Source organism: Cetorhinus maximus, chromosome 17 (genome assembly GCF_964194155.1).
Source record: "Cetorhinus maximus chromosome 17, sCetMax3.hap1.1, whole genome shotgun sequence".
NCBI classification, from domain to species: domain Eukaryota; kingdom Metazoa; phylum Chordata; class Chondrichthyes; order Lamniformes; family Cetorhinidae; genus Cetorhinus; species Cetorhinus maximus.
This window is the reverse complement of record NC_135895.1, coordinates 54,423,644-54,441,314: the sequence shown is the minus strand read 5'-3', so window position 1 is coordinate 54,441,314 and position 17,671 is coordinate 54,423,644. Positions and strand designations below refer to the sequence as shown.

Below are 17,671 nucleotides of genomic sequence, written 5' to 3'. Positions count from 1 at the left end.
AAGCCAGGCATACTTATCAACTGGCCTAGCAGGCGTCCTGTTTACACTTTCTCCATCTTTATCCATGCAGGACAAGCTGGCACGCAACAAGAGAGAGAGGTCGCAGACCAGTGGAGGAATACCCGAAATCAAGGTCCTCATGGACTTTGAAAACAGAGTCATCCCCGGCGAGGATCTGGACCGGTCCTGTGCTGATGGTGAGGTCAGCGCTGCTCTACCAAGTGAGGATCCAACAATGCAATATCCATCAGACAACCATACCACGAGGTCGTGTCCTCTTTCACAGGCCACTGCCATGCACTAATTATCTCCCCTTGCTTTCATAGGCACATCTGCCAAACAGCCGACAGAATCTATGACCCAGGGCCTCCAATCAACCCCTGAAGAAACCTCTGGAGAGGGATCTGGAGGCACCCTTCCTGAAGTCCCACCACAGTGCTAACTCACATCCTCCACTAGTGCAGAGAGACACACCTTGGTGGGACCTAGCTTTAGAGTAGCCCCGGGATCACAATCTGGTGAGCACCTCGTCCTTTCTGATCCACAGCAGGCAGTGGTTGGGACTTCCCAGGGCACCGGCACCCAGGAGACTGCTGGAGGCCAGAACGCTGCTGAGTCCAAGTCAGATGACCAGCCTCTGGACTTGGTCATGTCACGGTTGCTGGAGCTGCAAAGGCAAGCTCAGGAACATCACGAAGGGATGTCCGCTGCACTCCTCAGATTGCAAAGCACAATGGAGTAATCTGTCTGCCTCCTGTCTGAGGTTGGCCAGCATGCCAACACACTGAGGTCGATACTGATAGGATGGCGGCCGCCATGGAGACCTTGGTCCAGGACTTCGCTCCTGCACTGCTGCACGGGCTCAACTCCATCGCTGATATCATAGTTGGTCTCCAACAGTGTGTACAAGAGAGGGGTGCCGGGCAGCTTGATCTCATTCCAGCTACCCCTGCTCCTCAAGAGGTCAGCCTGAGCACCCATAGGGAGGGGGATCCAAAGGTACACACTCCGGGTCCATCCATCCAGGTGGCTGACCCATCTGACTCCCCTCTTCCTGTGGCCTCAGCTGCCCTAGCTCCACAGGCCGAGGAGGGTGCCACTGTCACACAGCAGGACCCTGAAAGTAGGCCAGGGCCTTCCAAGCCGTGGCCCTCCAGAGGACGCCCGCCAAAGTCATCGCAGACAGGTTGTTGCAGTCAGCAGGCTGCTTCCACCTCCGCTGTGGATGCCCGGGGAGCACCAAGACATAGAGGCAGGGTTAAGAAAGTTAAAGAGAATTAGTTGCACAGCCTGAGCACGGGTGTTAATCACTTGTACATACTGTTCACTATTGTTAATAAACTCCCAAGAATGTCTCCCTGCCTGTGGCTCCTTGTTCTGATGAGCAGTGTTCTTGTCACTCAGATGTGAAACCTTTCCGCACAAGATAAAAGGCAGGTGTCTCAGTCCAGGGCCTCTTTCCTGTGCTTTGTGCAGCCTTCAGACCAAAGTGATGGTCCGGCCTCACACTCCCTGGAAACATTACTGATGCCTGCACCTCGACGGTGCTTCTCATTGCTGCTAGAATGTAGTGAGCAGGTGCCAGGGAGTTCTTTCATTCTCTCTGTGTGCTCTCAGCACTTTTAAGGAGGGGCTGGCCCCCATCTCTTCAACATCTGTGACCACTGATGCTGCGCTCCAGCTCCTGAAAGACTCAGGTGCTGAAGGCGGGCAAAGCATCAGATGCTTCTAAAGTTTCATAGCTGCGTCTCTGTGATATGACCCTGATCACAGACTGAAAGCGAGCTGCCCTCAGCCAGACAGGAGTCAGCCATTCTCGGAGGCTGTGTGAAGATTTATGGAGTGTCCTCAATGCATTCGCACACAGGGTATTTGTGCTGCCATAAGCCAGACTGGAGTCAAACGTTCACAAATGCGATGTGAGGAACCATGGAGTCACCTCATTGCATGTCATCATCATCCTCCACAAATCTAGCAACTATGAGGACCTCCCGAGCGCACCTGCCTCATCTAGCCAGTTTGAGGGGCCTCATCCCTGTCATCGCCGCCTCCGAGGACCTCCTCAGCCTCATCTCTGTTGGCTTCCTCCTCATTGGAGGGGATATGCAGCTCCTCCATCTCCTCCTCAGCCAGCTCGTCTCCCCGTTGCAGCGTCAGGTTGTAAAGGGCGGAGCAGATGATGATGATGCAAGACACCCTCTGTGGACTGTATTGCAGGGCGCCACCAGTCCGGTCCAGGCACCAGGACCTCATCATCAGCATCCCGATGGTCTGCTCCACCAAGTTGTGAGCTGCAGCATGAGTCTCAATATACCATCGCTCTGTTGCAGCCCGAGGCCATCACACGAGTGTCATCAGCCACGGCCTCTGCGGGTAGCCCTTGTCCCCGAGGAGCCATCTCTGCATCCTCTGTGGACCCTGGAAGACTCCAGGGATCTGTGACTGACTGAGGATGTAGTCGTCGTGCACCCTCCCTGGAAACCGTGCGCAGACCTGCTGGATGCATTTCTGGTGCTCGAGCACTAGCTGCCCATTCAGCGAACGGAACCCCTTGCGGTTGATGTAGTCCACAGTGTGTTGCGCTGGAGATCTGAGAACGACATGAGTGCAATCAATCGTACCCTGCACCTGTGGGAATCCCGAGATCTGTGGGAATCCAATGGCCCATGCATCCTGGCTGTCCTGGTCCCGGGCAAAATGTACAAAGTTGTGTGCCCTCATGAAAATGCCATCCATGACCTCATGGATGCATTTGTGAGTGGAGGCTTGAGAGATCCCACAGAGGTTACCTGTGGAGCCCCGAAAGGAGCCACTGGTGTAGAAATTGAGCGCCGCAGTCACTTTCACAGCCACTGGCAGTGGATGCCCTCCATGTCCCTAAGGCGCCAAATCCTGCAGTCAGTGGCAGATGTGAGTGACGAGTTCCCTAGACATGCACATTTTTCGGTGACACTGGTTCTTGGTCAACTGCAGGAATGAAAGGCGGCGTCTATAGGCCCTGGGTGTCGCTAGGCGCTGGCCTGCGATGGCTCGCTGTGGCTCCTGGGCAGCATGTGCCCCTTCTTCCTGAGGTTGCTGCTCCTGCCTCTGCGCAGCCAGGAGCCTCAGTCACTCTCTCCTCCATCGTCTTTGCACAATGTAGGCCATCAGGCATACAGCTAGTTCACCAGGCTCCATGATCCTGATGTTGTATTCCTACAGGATGAAAGAGGTTGACATGTGGTTAACATGGGTGTACTAAGAACCTATCCTGGTTAAGTGTGACGGCCCCTTACCTCTGGCCACCACTTGGATGGTGAGAGATTAGTGCTCTGTTAGCTTAAACCATGGGGGAGACTGGTCCAAACCAGGATGCTGACATTGTAATGGGCTGTGAGTGCCTCCAATAGGGACTGCTACATGGCCAGCTTTCGTGAGGAGATTGTACAACATGTGCAGTCCAACTGCTCTGCAGTCCACTAAAGTGCTCATGGATTTGCAGTCTGTGCCGGGGCGGAGGGTTGCGGGGGGAAGGGGGGAGCTCTGCAGAACTTGGTGGCACTTTGATGCCTCTGCATTGCTTGAGTGGGTAGATAAGCTAGGAGCCTGACACCAATCACGTGGCTGCATCTGAACAGTCTCAGTCGCAGAAGAATGATCACTTTCTACACTCTTCCCGAATGCGTGGTCACTTCATTCGCCCACCCTACCCCGAATGCTTGTGTGCTCTATTCAACGGCAGGGCTGCCCTTAACCTCCAGCCCCACCTCCCCACTTCCCAGCCACCAGTCGCCTCAACGGTAAGGCTGCACTTGCTCCCCCTCACAAGTCATCTCAACAGCAAGACATTTACCCCGCACTCCCCGTCACCCTGAAAAGGTCGCTTCAGAAGCAGGGCTGCATTTGCCCCCTGATCCTCCCCCCTCATCACCAGTTGGGCAGGGCGGCACTTAACCCCAACACCCCCACCGCGCCCCTGAAGCCTGCAAAGCAACAAGCGATCCTGGCGAGCTCTGCAGAATGTTGCTGTGCACTCACCTCCAGTTCACCCAAAGTGCAGGCCACCAAGAGCACGTCGCCTCTTTGCTGCTGTGAAACACGTCGGTGCGCTTTCCTGCTGATGTGGATGGTGATCCAGCGGGGGTGTAAGAGCTTGGCGGGATGGCCTGATAATGATATGCTGATGTATTACAATGCGGTTCCCGATGACCGTTGGCCGGAAACGTGGCCCGTCGTCGGCGGGCTGAGTGGACAATCGCGACCTGCCTTCCCATCGTTGTGAAACCGATCACGCCATATTGTCTGCTCGTGCCACCTATCACACTCGCCACCAGCGGACACGGAAAATTCCACCCCAGGCAATGATGTTAAAATTTGGGTTATTTGCTAATCGCAGAAATTGTTGTACGGGCAGTCCCTGATGCTAAGGAAGGATCACCTGGCTGTTATAGAAAACCATCTCAATTTTTATTTTTATTGTAATTCCATCAAACAAATGGTGAAGGTGAAAATTGCCCCAGATGCTCTTCGTTCCTTCCTGCTAACAGCTCGCTCAATCTCCTCCGTTATGTTCTCACTTAGCTCCTACATCTGGAAGGATTTTAAGGTCACATGGCAAACAACTAGCAGATTGCAGCAAACTCTCAATGTAAGCTGCAGACAAATTGCAATGTCAAGACTTTACTTAAAGTCAGATACTTTAATACAAATATGATTGAGTATATTAATGAGGTAAACATTATTTATTTTTTATTTCTGGAAAACACACATTCTTGTATCAAAGAATACTGTCACTTAGAAATTGTTTGCAAAACAACAATTTTAAATATACTAACCTAAACATTAATTTTGTTAATTTCTGTAAAGTTTATTACAATATAACAAGAAACTAGGTTAGATTTAAAATCATTTGATAACAAAGTTAGAATGGAGAGTTGGCTCAATGTTTTCTTTCTGCATTTACATTGCTATTAATCATTTATTAGGTAGGTTGTTTGGTTTACCCTTTTCATTTCAAATTCCTCTGCAATACTTTCTGATTGTAATTTACAGCATTTAACATTTTTAGCCCAAGTAGCAGGTTGTTTGATGTAAACTGTAAATTTTCTTATTTTGTAGAAGTTGGATTTTTGTCACGTGAAGAATGAATTTGCTTATGAGTTGCTTCTCATCTTTTGCATGTTTGTTGCTTTTTACTTATTTTACCATTTCGAACCAGATCAGCAACAGGTTAGTGTTTATCACTTCAGAGAACTGGGATAGCTTATGTTTTGGTTGTGGTATTTGTGGTGGAATGTGTGCCTGGGATCTTATTGACATGCTGTGGGTCCTGACATTGGGACCAAATGCAGGTCTGAAGCCCGTGAGGGTGAATGATGGGACGATGGTGGCAATTTTACATGCAGTGGCCAATTAAAAGGCCATCACTGGGACTGCCATCCAATTAAGGACAGCGGCTCAGTTTCTCTGAGCTCCTGACCCAGTCAGAGGGCTAACAGCTCTGCAGCCTCAGCAATCCCAGTGATAGAGGTGGCCGCTGCTGAGGCTGCAAGGAAAAGGAATGGGCGCCTCCATTTTGAGGTGGTCTTGAGGGATGGTAGGAGATTTGGAGATGTGTCGGTGTTAAGCCCTGGCGATCAGTGGGATGAGCCCTCTAGTAGCAGCATTGGAGCCGTGGGTGTGGCCATTGCCTCTGGGGGCCCCTCCTTGGGCCATGGAGCTGCCAGGAGACTGCCTTGATGTACCTAGTGGACTCCCCACATGGCAGGGTGCTGGTAAAATGATGGTGTGGGGATAAAATAGCCATTGTTAGGCCAATTAATTACCTTAATTGGTCGTCCACCTCCAGCTGGCAGGTAGCTGAGCTTTGCCATTTCTGCATTTGGAAATATCCTGTGGCAGCGAGGAGATGTAGGGCTTCCATCCTGACGCCTTCCACCACGATTTGACCACCCCTCCCGCCTCCCAGTCCATCTCCAATGAGTAAAATCTCAGCCTTTACTTCTTAAAGCTTGAAAATTAAAGATGGGGTTTCTACATAAAGTATTATAATTTTGAGTTTTTCGATATAAATCTGAGGTTTTGGTGAAATTTAATGAAAATGTAGATATGAGTGAACAGCTGGGTCAGAATGGTAAAAGGTGGCATGGATTTTACTTCTGTTGTTTTTGTATCTGGGTTTCTCATTAAGACAAGAGGACCACACCATTTGCATGTGAGCAGTGAGCCTGCACCACTGCAGGAGCAAGACTCTTCCTCCCATCTCCCTTATTGTCTAAAAATCTTCGAGCCACTTCCTTTTTCACAGAGATCTGTCTGAATATTAGCAAGCACTGTTGGGCCCCGCTCTCCTCTACCCAAATTGCTTACTACTCCTTGATCATCCTGGAATGCCAAATTAACTCCAAGCTTATTTTCTCTACCATCCCCTCTCCCCTATCACCTTCACCTCCATTAAATGCAAGGATTTCATGGACTGTATGACTAAACTGAAGACTATCTATTTAGCTACATCACTCCCTTCCCCTTGCCAACCAAGCCACACTTCTGCCAAGGCAACAAATGCTGGCTTAGCCAACGACACCCAGACCCAAAAAGAATAAATAAAACAAAGGTTCTACTCTGCCTTTACACTGAGCTCTCATCTTTCTCTAGTTTCGCTCCTATTTCCGTGAGCTCATTTGTCCATGAGGCCACCTCCTGCTCTCTTGACTTTCTTCCTACTAAACTGCTAACTGCTTAATCTTCCTCCCTGGCCCCCATGCTGGTTGAAATCTATAAATGGTATCCTTTCCTTAGGTATTGTACCCTTTCCTTTCAAATCTGCTGCCATCAACCCCTCCTCAAAAAGCCCAGCTTTGACCTCTCTTTCTTTGAAAATTACTGCCCCAACTCCAACCTTCTTTCCTCTCTAACATATCCAACCTCCCAATTCCTCCTCCTCCTTCTTACAATGACAAATTTAAACCTCTCCAATTAGGTTTCCACCACTGCTGCAGCATGGAAAAAGCCTTAAGCAAAATCACAACTCTCTTTAAATGACTTTACCCTTGAGGAAGTCAGGAAAATCAGCTCCATAATCACTCAGTAACTTACAAAACATGCCAACACATCTATGACTGTGACCTTGGTGCACTGTCCCTCTTTACCCTTATCATCCTTTTACCAGCCTTTAACATGGTTGACTGTACCAACACCCTCTAACACCATTCCCTTGGCAGCATCATCCAAGGATATGACATCAGAATTCATAAGTACAATTATGACATCCAGCTTTACCTCAACACCCCCATTTCCTTCAACCTTTCCAGTGCCTATGTTGTCAAACTGCCAATCTGACATCTAATCCTGGATGAGAGGTAACTTCCTCCATTTAAAATTGGAAGATCAAGATTTAGCATGCTTGCTGCTGAAACCCTCAGCCATGTTTTTGTTACCTTGACTATTTCAATGTTTTCCTAGCTGTCCTTGCATCTTGCACCCTGCATAAACTAGAACTCACTCAAAACTCTGCTGTCGATATCCTAAACCACACTAAGTCCTACCTACCCATCACCTCTTTGTACTTGCTGACCTACATTGATTCCTGGCCTACCAAAGCCTCAAATGTTAAAGTTCTTATCCTTGTGTTCAAAAGCATGCATGACATTGACCCTCCCTATCTCCTGCAGACCTACACTTTCCATGAATGCTGTGTTCCTCCATTTCTGACCTCTTGTGCATCTCCACAAGATGCCCCACAATTGGCAGCTATTTTTTTCAGCTGTCTCCGCTCTAAGCTCTAAAATTCTCTCCATAAACCTCTCTGCCTCTACTTCACTCTAATTTTTGACTAAGCTTTCAGTCACCCATCCTGATATCCCTTTCTTTGGCTCGGTGCCAATTTTTGTTTGATTACAATCCTGTGAAATGCCTTGGGACAATTTACTATTTTAAAGGTACTGTATAAATGCAAGCTGTAGTTGTTTTTACTAAACTGTGCAGGAAAATGACTTTACCCTTGAGGAAGTCAGGAAAATCAGCTCCATAATCACTCAGTAACTTACAAAACATGCCAACACATCTTTAAAAACTTACTCTGAAAGGCCAGAAATTTTGTTCAAAATGCAATTGTTTTTTACTTGTCTAAATTGATGTCATTTCTGGGACAAACCAAGCAAGGAACAGGAAGCCCCACACTCATCAACATAAATTTGTAACCTCTGAGTTTGTGCTGGCACCAAGAACCTCTATAGTCATAAAACCCTGAACAGCAAGATCTTGGCACTCTATAGATGTAAGACCTCCTGCTGAAATTTGCTGACCTCCTCGCACCCCGCACTGGTTGCAAATGTGCATGACCAGAGAACCACAAGGTTCTTATTAGCCTATCAACATGCCAATAGAATCCAACCAGTCATACATTTATGCATGTCAATCCCCAATTCCTTGAGATTATGTGTAATCCTTTCATATTCAGCAGCATTTTCCTTCACAATTGCTGCAATTTCAGTCTGCTTTGTGGGAGGTGGGAAATTGCTACTCTAAGTCCATGGGTAACCCATAGCAGTGGAGCATAGCCAGCAGCCGCAGAAACTTCTTCCTAAATTTCCCAATTGCTGAGCTCGAGGAATATATTCAAGGAATATAATCAATTGCAATTGTTTGTATTCTCTTAAAGGAAGGATTTACATTTTAAACCCTCTTCATCTGCCTTAGTAACTCTGGTCATTAAGAGCGTACCGTCATTCTTAGCATCCTGAGCTCTACCATCAATTATTTTTATTCATTCATGGTTTATGGGCATCACTGTCTAGGCCAGCATTTATTGCCCATCCCTAATTGCCCTTAAGAAGGTGGTGGTGAGCTGCCTTCTTGAACTGCTGCAGTCCTACAGTGCTGTTTGGGATGGAGTTCTAGGATTTTTTAATAATGGTTAAACAACTTGTTTTATACGGGGAAAAAAATTCTGATATTGAACAAATTTCTTTATTTCAACATAGTCCAGAATATTGTTGCATGCATCACTCTGGCCGAAAAATCCGAAGCGTGGTCCCACTTGACTGCCAACTTGGCCAGTGGGCACCGTGGACAATGTGTTCGCCTTGTGAAACGATAAAGGTATGATTTCATAGACTAAGGCAAGTTTTGGCTTAGAGAAATAGTTAGCTAACTTGATATAAAAGCGCAAGATGCAAAAAAACATATAACAGGAAAATGCTGGAAATAAACTGCAGGTCAAACTGTAGCTGAAAGAGAAATATGATAAACTGCTTTTTGTGAACCTTTTGCTCATAAAGCTGAGAAATCAACATATTTCATGGCCCCATGTGTCACTCTCAAGACCTCTAGATTTTAGTGGAATTAAAATTCCAGTAAGGCTGCCTCTATGCCAGAGCCAAACTTCTGAAGTGCTAATGCTGTTTCATCAGTGTAACATTTTGCCATTTACACACTGAACTTCTGCAGTCGCTTAAGCAAGATTGCTGGTTTAATAGCAATAAAATTCAAATTATGGGTAATTTTGTGTCGGTTCATATCTCTGTTCCCTAGCCACTCACTCCAGCCCACACTCTGGCCACTGTCTGAGGCTGACCTCACAACGAGTCTCACAATGTTAGCATCCTATGTGACCCCACGATGAGCTTCTGACCCTATATCGTGTTCATCTCCTTCTACTTTCACCTTCGTTACATTTCCTGACTCCGCCCCTCCCTCAGTTTAATTGCTGCTGAAACCCTCTTCCATTCCTCTAGACCTGACTATTCCAATGTTCTCCTGGCTAGCCTCCCATCTTCCACCCTCCAGAAACTTAAGTTAATCCAAAAGCCTGCTGCCCTTATTCTAACTCATACCAAGTCTGCATTCCCTATCACTCCTCTTGCTACTCTACATTGATGCATGGCCCAGCAATGGCTCAATTTAAAAATTCTCATACTTATTTTCAAATCTCTCCATGGCCTTGTCCCTTCCTACCTCTGTCATCTCCTCCAGCTCACAACCCTTTGTGATCCCTGCCAATTCTGGCCTCTTCCACACCCCGGATTTTAATCGCTCCATCATAGGTGGCCGTGTCTTCATTTGCCAAGACACTAAGTTCTGGAATACTCTTGTTAAACTTCTCTGCTTCTCTACTTGTTTTCCCCTTTAAGATGTTCCTTAAAACCTCTTTGATCAAGCCTGTGGTTTACTGTCAAAGCTCATTTGATTATGCTCCTCTGAAGTTGCCTTGTCATGTTTTACTAGATTAAAGGTGCTATATAAATACAATTTTCTGTTGCTGTTGTTGCGAAGAACTAATTCAGATTGCTCAAGCTTATTTTACAAAGAACCCTAATGTTCAGCAGATAAGACCCTCATCCCATCACTATGGGATTTAAACTCCGATCCCAATATCCTACCCACTGCAATTCCCATTTCCCATCGGGAATAGTAGTACGTGACAATGTTACCGGACCAGTAACCCAGAGATCCGGACTAATGCTCTGAAGGCATGAGTTCAAATCCCACTATGGCAGTTGGGGGAATTTAAATTCAATTAATTAATAAATATGGAATACACAGCTAGTCTCATTGATGAAACTATTGGATTGTTGTATTGATTCAATAATGTTCAGAGAAGGAAATCTGCTGTCTGCACCCAGTCTGGTTTGCATGGGACTCCAGACACACAGCAATGTGGTTGACTCTTAACTGCTTCTAAGATGGCCTAGCAGTCTACTCAGTTGTATCAGACCACTACAGAAAAAATGAATAAGGGAAAAAAACAGTGGACCATCCGGCAATGACCAAGGCTTCAGACTCGATAAAGTGACCCTTCTAACTAGCACCTGGGGACTTAAGCCAAAATTAGGAGAGCTGTCCCACAGACTAGTCAAGCAACAGCCTGACATCGTCTTACTCACTGCATCATAAATTATAGCCCTGAGTACTCCATCATCACCTATGGGTATGTTCTGTCCCACCGGCAGAGGTGGTGGTACAATGGTATAGTCAGGAGGGAATGGCCTTAAGAGTCCTCAACATTGACTCGGGATCCTGTGAAGTTTAATGGCATTTGGTCAAACATGGGCAACCTCCTGCTGATTACTACCTACTACCCTCCCTTAGCTGATGAATCAGTACTCCTCCATGTTGAACACCACTTGGAAGAAGCACTGAGGGTAGCAAGGGTAGAGAATGTACTCTGGGTGGGGACTTCAAAATCCATCACCAAGAATGACTTGCTAGATGTTATGTTTTGACTATCGCGAACCAGTTGCACGCTTATCTGTTGGCGGGCGAGTCGATTACAATATACGGCAAACGCAGAGACCAATTTGAAATAATATTAATTTACACAAACAACAGAGCATTAACATGATGTGTGCTTCTCCAGCCAGAGCCTACTCTAGACTAACATTTACGTGGTAGCCCGTGCTACATAGCTATTGTCTAGTCATGTGATCAACCTGCAAACACTCTCTTAAAGGTATATTACATCTCAGATTACCACATTCCTCCCCCATTACTTGAAAGTACATTTTATGATATATTAACTATTTGCAAAAGTGAACTATTTACAAATTTAGTCTCTCAGTAGGCTTTTTCAAACGTGTCGACTGTCATAGTTCCACGACTTCAAATGGTTTATCTGAGGCCTCCCTCCCAGGAACTATCTGCCCACTAGGCTTCCCAGTAGGAACCTGCAAGTTTGCCTCTTCAACTCTCTCAGGCTCAATGGGTTCTGCAGGTACTTCCAAAGCAAGAGGAGTTCCTTTTACCTGTGGTGTAGACTCCAACGGGCATGCTTGGCGCACCTTTTCTTGTGGATCTGTTTCCCGTTTCCTGAGGTGATCTATATGTCTCCTGATTATCCGACCTTCGACCGATATATGGTAGGACAGGAGTCCTGTCACTGCAATGACTTCACCTGATAGCCATTTGGGCCCATCTCCGAAGAGTTCTTCATGAAAACAGCTTTCCCCTACAATGAAGTTTCTTTCATGACTATGGTAATTGTGTTCATTTTTCTGGGCCTCCCTCTCTCTACACTTTCCCCTAAATTTGGCCTTATGAGGCTTAACCGTGTCCTAGGATGTCTCTTCATTAATAACTCTGTGGGGGCAGTACTGGTGGTCGTATGTGGCATGGTTCTGTAGCTGAGCAGGAAGCATGATAACTTGCTATAGAGTCACCCTCTAGTTTTTTCATTCTGGCCTTGAAGGTCTGGACTACCCTCTCGGCACCCATTGGATGCAGAGTGGTATGGTGAGGTCTTGACATGTGTTATGCAGTTGAGAGTTGTAAATCTTTAGAACTCCCCGCTAGTGAATGACATTCCATTGTCAGACACTATTACCTCTGGTAAATTACGTATCGCGAAACTCTGACGCAATCTGTCTATGGTGGCGGAAGATGTAGGTGATCTCACCTCATATACATCCATTTGGAGTGGGAGTCGATAAGTTAGAGACGCATTGTGGCAAAAAAAGGTCCCACGTAGTCAATGTGGAGACGGACCCCTGGCCTTCCTGGCCATTCCCAAGGATGCAGTGGAGCAGAAGGAGGCAATTTCTGCACCTGTTGGCATTGCATGCAGCTCTTGACCATGTTTTCGATTTCCGTGTCCATCCCTGACCACCGTAAGTAGTTGCGTGGCAACATTTTCATTCTGGAAATGCTGGGGTGAGTGCTATGCAATTCTATCAATAATGGTTGTTTTCCTCTGGGAGGCATAATGACCCTCGCCCCACCACAGTAAGATGCTATCGTGGCAGGCGAGCTCATATCTTTTGTTAAATTAGGGCTTCATTTCGTCCGACTTTGGCTCATTAGACCATTCCTGCAAGACTTGTTCCCTGACGTGAGACAAAACTGGATCATGGTTGGTCCATTCTCTCCTTTGTTTGGCATTCACTGGTGATGAATCCAGAAAATTTAATAACAAGACAAGTTCATGAGGGATGGGGACGTTCACATTGCTGTCCTTCAGGGGTAATCGGCTCAGTGTGTCGGCATTAGCAACCTGGCTTCCTGGCCGGTGGATAATAGTACATTCGTAAGCAACTAGAATCAGCGCCCACCTTTGGATGCATGCTGAGGTGATTGGGGGTATAGCCTTATATTCCCCAAACAAGCCTAGTAGTGGCTTGTGGTCAGATACTATGGTGAAGGGGTGACCATGGATGTATTAGTGGAATTTCTTAACGCCAAATACGATGGATAAGCCTTTTTCTATTTGTGAGTATCTTTGTTCTGCCTCACTGAGTGTTCTTGAAACGTAGCCAATGGGCTGTTTGTAGCCATCTGTCATCCGGTGGGAGAATACTGCCCCTACTCCGTAAGGGGATGCATCACACGTTAAAATCAATTGTTTCTTTGGGTCGAAATGTACCAACATGGCCAATGAACGCAGTAACTGCTTTACTGCCCTAAAAGCCTGTTGTTGTGGGGCTTGCCAAGTCCACCTGTGGTTTTTCTTGAGTAACCTGTACAATGGAGTCAGTATTGTCAATAAAGTTTGGGAGAAAACGACCATAGTAGTTAACCATTCCCAAGAAGGATTTGAGTTCTGTGGCAGTTTTTGGGGCTGGCTCCACATGAATAGCTCTCACATTTCCTTCTACTGGGTGAAGGCCCTGCGAGTCGACCCTCTGACCCAGGTAAATCACTTCTTTTGCTTGGAAGATACATTTTTCCCTTTTCAAGCGTACTCTGGCTTGTGAGAGACACATTATGTATTTTTAAATGCTCTGCTATAACATCCTTTATAATAGACTCCAACATTTTCCCAATGACAGATGTTAAGCTAACTGGCCTATAAGTTACCTGTATTTTGTCTCCTTCCCTTTTTGAATAAGGGTGTCACATTGGCCATTCTCCAAACCTCTGGGACTTTTCCAGAATCTAAAGATTCTTGGAAGATTACTACCAGTACATCCCCTATCTCTGTAACTACTTCCTTTAATACCCTTGGATGCAGCCCATCAGGTCCAGAGGACTTATCGACATTTAGCCCCATTAGTTTCCCTAGTACTTTTTCTCCAGTGATGGTTATTGTTTTTATTTCCTCCGCCTCTTTTGCCCCTTGATTATTTAGTATTTTTGGAATGTTATTAGTATCTTCCACCATGAAGACTGAAGCAAAGTATTTATTCAACTCCTCTGCCATTTCCTGGTTCCCCATTATTATTTACCCAGCTTCATTCTCTAAGGGGCCTATGTTCATTTTGGCCTCTCTCTTCCTTTTCATATATTTAAAGACGGTCTTACTGTCCATTTTTATATTACTTGCTAGTTTACCCCCAAAGTTTATTTTCTCTCTCATTATTTTTTTGTAATCTTTTGTTGGTTTTTAAAACTTTCCCAATCCTCTGTCTTACCACTAATCTTTGGCACATTATATGTTTTTTCTTTCAATTTGATACTGTCCTTAACTTCCTTGGTTAACCATGGCCGGTTTATCCCCTTCCTTGAATCCTTCTTTCTCACTGGGATATATCTTTGTTGAAAACCATGAACTATTTTCTTAAACATCTGCCACACAACCCTTTTGGAGACAAAATCCTGTCTTCACACAGAGGACGTCATCCATCGTGTTGTGTGGCACTACCATTGTGTCACATGATATAGATTCAGAACAGATCTAGCAAAACTGGGCATCCATGAAACACTTTGGGCCATCAGCAGAATTGTATTCCACCATAATCTCTTGCTCAAAGCCTGGCACATCCTTTACCCTACCATTACCACCAAGCAAGGTGACCAATCCTGGTTCAATGAGGGGTGTAGGAGGGCATGCCAAGACCAGCATCAAGCATACCTAAAAATGAGATACCAACCTAGTGAAGCTACTACACAGGACCACATGCCTGCTAAACAGTGGAAGCGGTATGCAATAGACAGAACTAAGCAATCCCAAAACCATGGGGTCAGATCATAACTCTGCAGTCCTGTCACATCTAGTTGTGAATGATGGTTGACAATTAACCAGAGGAGGAAGAGATTCCACAGTATCACATCAATGCAAAATAAGGCTGATGCATTTGCAACCATCTTCAACCAGAAGTGCCAAATACATGACCTATCTCGGCCTCCTCCTAAGCTCCCCCGCATCACAGATGTCAACCTTTAGCCAATTCAATTCACTCCACATGATATCGAGAAATGGCTGAGTGCACTAGATATAGCAAAGGCTGTGGACCCTGATGACATCCTGACAGTAGTACGAAAGACTTTTTTTCTCCAGACCTAGCTACGCACCTAGCCTAGCTCTTCCAGTACAGCTATAACATCAGCATCTACCTGGCAATGTGGAAAATTGCCCAGGTAAGTCCTGTCCACCAAGCAGGAGAAATTCAATCCCACCAAATCCGGCATATAAGTCTATTCTCAATCATCAGCAAAGTGATGGAAGGTATTGTTGACAGTGCACTTACTTAGCAATACTCTGCCTACTGATGCTCAGTTTGGCTTCCACCAGGGCCACTCAGCTTCAGAGCATTACAACATTTGTCCAAACAAGAGCTGAATTCAAGAGGTGTGGTGAGGGTGACTGCCTTTGACATCAAGCATTTGACTGAGTATGGCATCAGGGACCCCAAGCAAAATTGAAGTCAATGGGAACCAAGGGAAAAGCTCTCTACTGGTTGGAGTCATACCTAGCATGAAGGAAGATGGTTGTGTGATTGTTCGAAGCCAATCATCTCAGTCTCAGGACATCATTGCAGAAGTTCCTCAAGGTAGTGCCCTAGCCCAACCATCTTTAGCTGCTTCATCAATGACTTTCCCTCCATCATAAGGCCAGAAGTGGGGATGTTTTCTGAGGATTGCATGATGTTCAGCACTATTTGCAACTCCTCAGATACTGAAGCAATCCGTGCCTGCATGCAGCAAGACTTGGACAACGTTCAGGCTTGGGCTGATAAGTGGCAATAACATTCGCACCACACAAGTACCAGGCAATGACCATATCCAAAAACAGAGCATATAGTCATGTCCCCTTTACATTCAATGGCATTGCCATCACTGAATCCGCCTCTATCACCATCCTGGGGGTTACTATTAACCAGAAACTTAACTGGAGCAGGTCAGAGGCTGGGAATTCTGCGACAAGTAACTCACCTCTGACTTCCTTGTCCACCATCTACAAGGCATAGTCAGGAGTATGATCTACTTGCCTGGATGACTGCAGCTGCATCAACAGTCATCACCATCCAAGGCAGAGCAGCCCACTTTATCGATATCCCATGTGCCATCATAAACATTCACTCCCTCCACAGGCAGCAGTGTGTGTACCATCTTCAAGATGCACTGCAACAATTTGGCAAGGTTCCTTTGATAGCACCTTCCAAACCCACAAACTTTACTGCCTGGAAGAATAAGGGCAGCAGGTACATGGGAACCCCACCACCTACAAGTTCCCATCCAAGCCACAGCGCATCCCAACTTGGAATTATATCGCTGTTCCTTCACTGCCACTGGGTCAAAACCCTGGAACTCCCTTCCTAACAGTATTCCATCACACTCTTGACTTGTGCCTGGCAGCTCACTACCTCCTTCTCAAGGACTGTTAGGTATGGGCAATAAATGCTGGCCTAGCCAGTGATGCTCCTGAGTGAATAAAAAATGATTCGGCAGATGCAACCCATCATCCATCATACCTCCGATCTGATGTTGGATCCAAAACAAGTGAATGTGTTGAAAGAATTCCAAATTAACTTTACGTTGATGTAATGTAAACTGAAGTACCCTAGCTAATGACAAATAAAAGCTCCCTGGTTATTTTGGAAAGCTATTGTGTAAATAAGAACATGCATATAAATATTTAGAATGGAAAGAAAACCAAAGTTGTGACCAGGCATGACCAGAACAGATTAATTTCAGGTCAACTTTGTGAAGATTGACAATTTTTCTCATCTTGGATATGGTCGCTTTATTTCTTTCAAAACTAACAGGCAAGACGAACATAGGAATAAAATATGCAGTTTATAAATATCACTAGACTCCTACAGTCATGATGTATGTTAAGAAAGGGTGGCTATTATCGATGGCTGAAGCTACAGCAACACAGTTATGTTTTACGTTAAGAAACGTGGATGGAAGATCAAAGGCATAGCAAGGGCCTAACCAAAGTTGCAAAGAATAGGAGAGACAACAAGTTAACCAAGTCATAGTGGTTAGTTGATACCAAATGGATTTTAAATATCTATAGATTGTAAGAAAAAAGAAGATTGTAGAAGGCACAAAGTTCCAGTTTTGGTTGACCTGGGAAAGAATAAGTTAAAGTGAGATACAATGCAATGACTCTTGACTGTAATAGAGGGCTCAGGGATTTCCTTGCCAACATCATTATTTCTGGACTGGTTTATAAACCCAGCTAACCTTAAATAAATATGATTTCAAAATAGCTTGCATCTGATCAGACATGTGTTTATTCAGTTAATCTATTACAAATGTTATCTTTTGCAAGGAAAATATTTGCATGAATGTTTTCACTAGGACAGATAAAATATTAAGTGAAACCAATTATTTACTTCTGGGATCTGGTGACTTGCTGAAAATGTTGCATCTATCAAATTTTTGCAGAAAGAGAGGCTTAAGTATTGTATAACTGAAATTGCAGTCCATCTCTTCAACCATACCAAATTCCCATAATAATTGATAACATTCTAAAAGAAACAACTGAGATTTTTGAAAAGTCACAACAGAATAATTTCTATGTGAGATATGT

General features: G+C 45.5%; 1 protein-coding gene across 1 annotated transcript in view; it reads left to right on the top strand.

Annotated features, from left to right (window-relative positions):
- The first annotated feature begins 5,018 nt into the window (after nucleotides 1-5,018).
- The window catches only part of c8a (complement component 8, alpha polypeptide), a 73,699-nt gene continuing 61,046 nt past the window's right edge, over nucleotides 5,019-17,671 (top strand). The window contains exons 1-2 of the mRNA XM_078561237.1: nucleotides 5,019-5,208; nucleotides 8,961-9,078. Coding sequence (XP_078417363.1) covers nucleotides 5,123-5,208; nucleotides 8,961-9,078 — 204 coding nt within the window. The 5' untranslated portion in view covers nucleotides 5,019-5,122. The remainder of the gene's footprint in view (nucleotides 5,209-8,960; nucleotides 9,079-17,671) is intronic.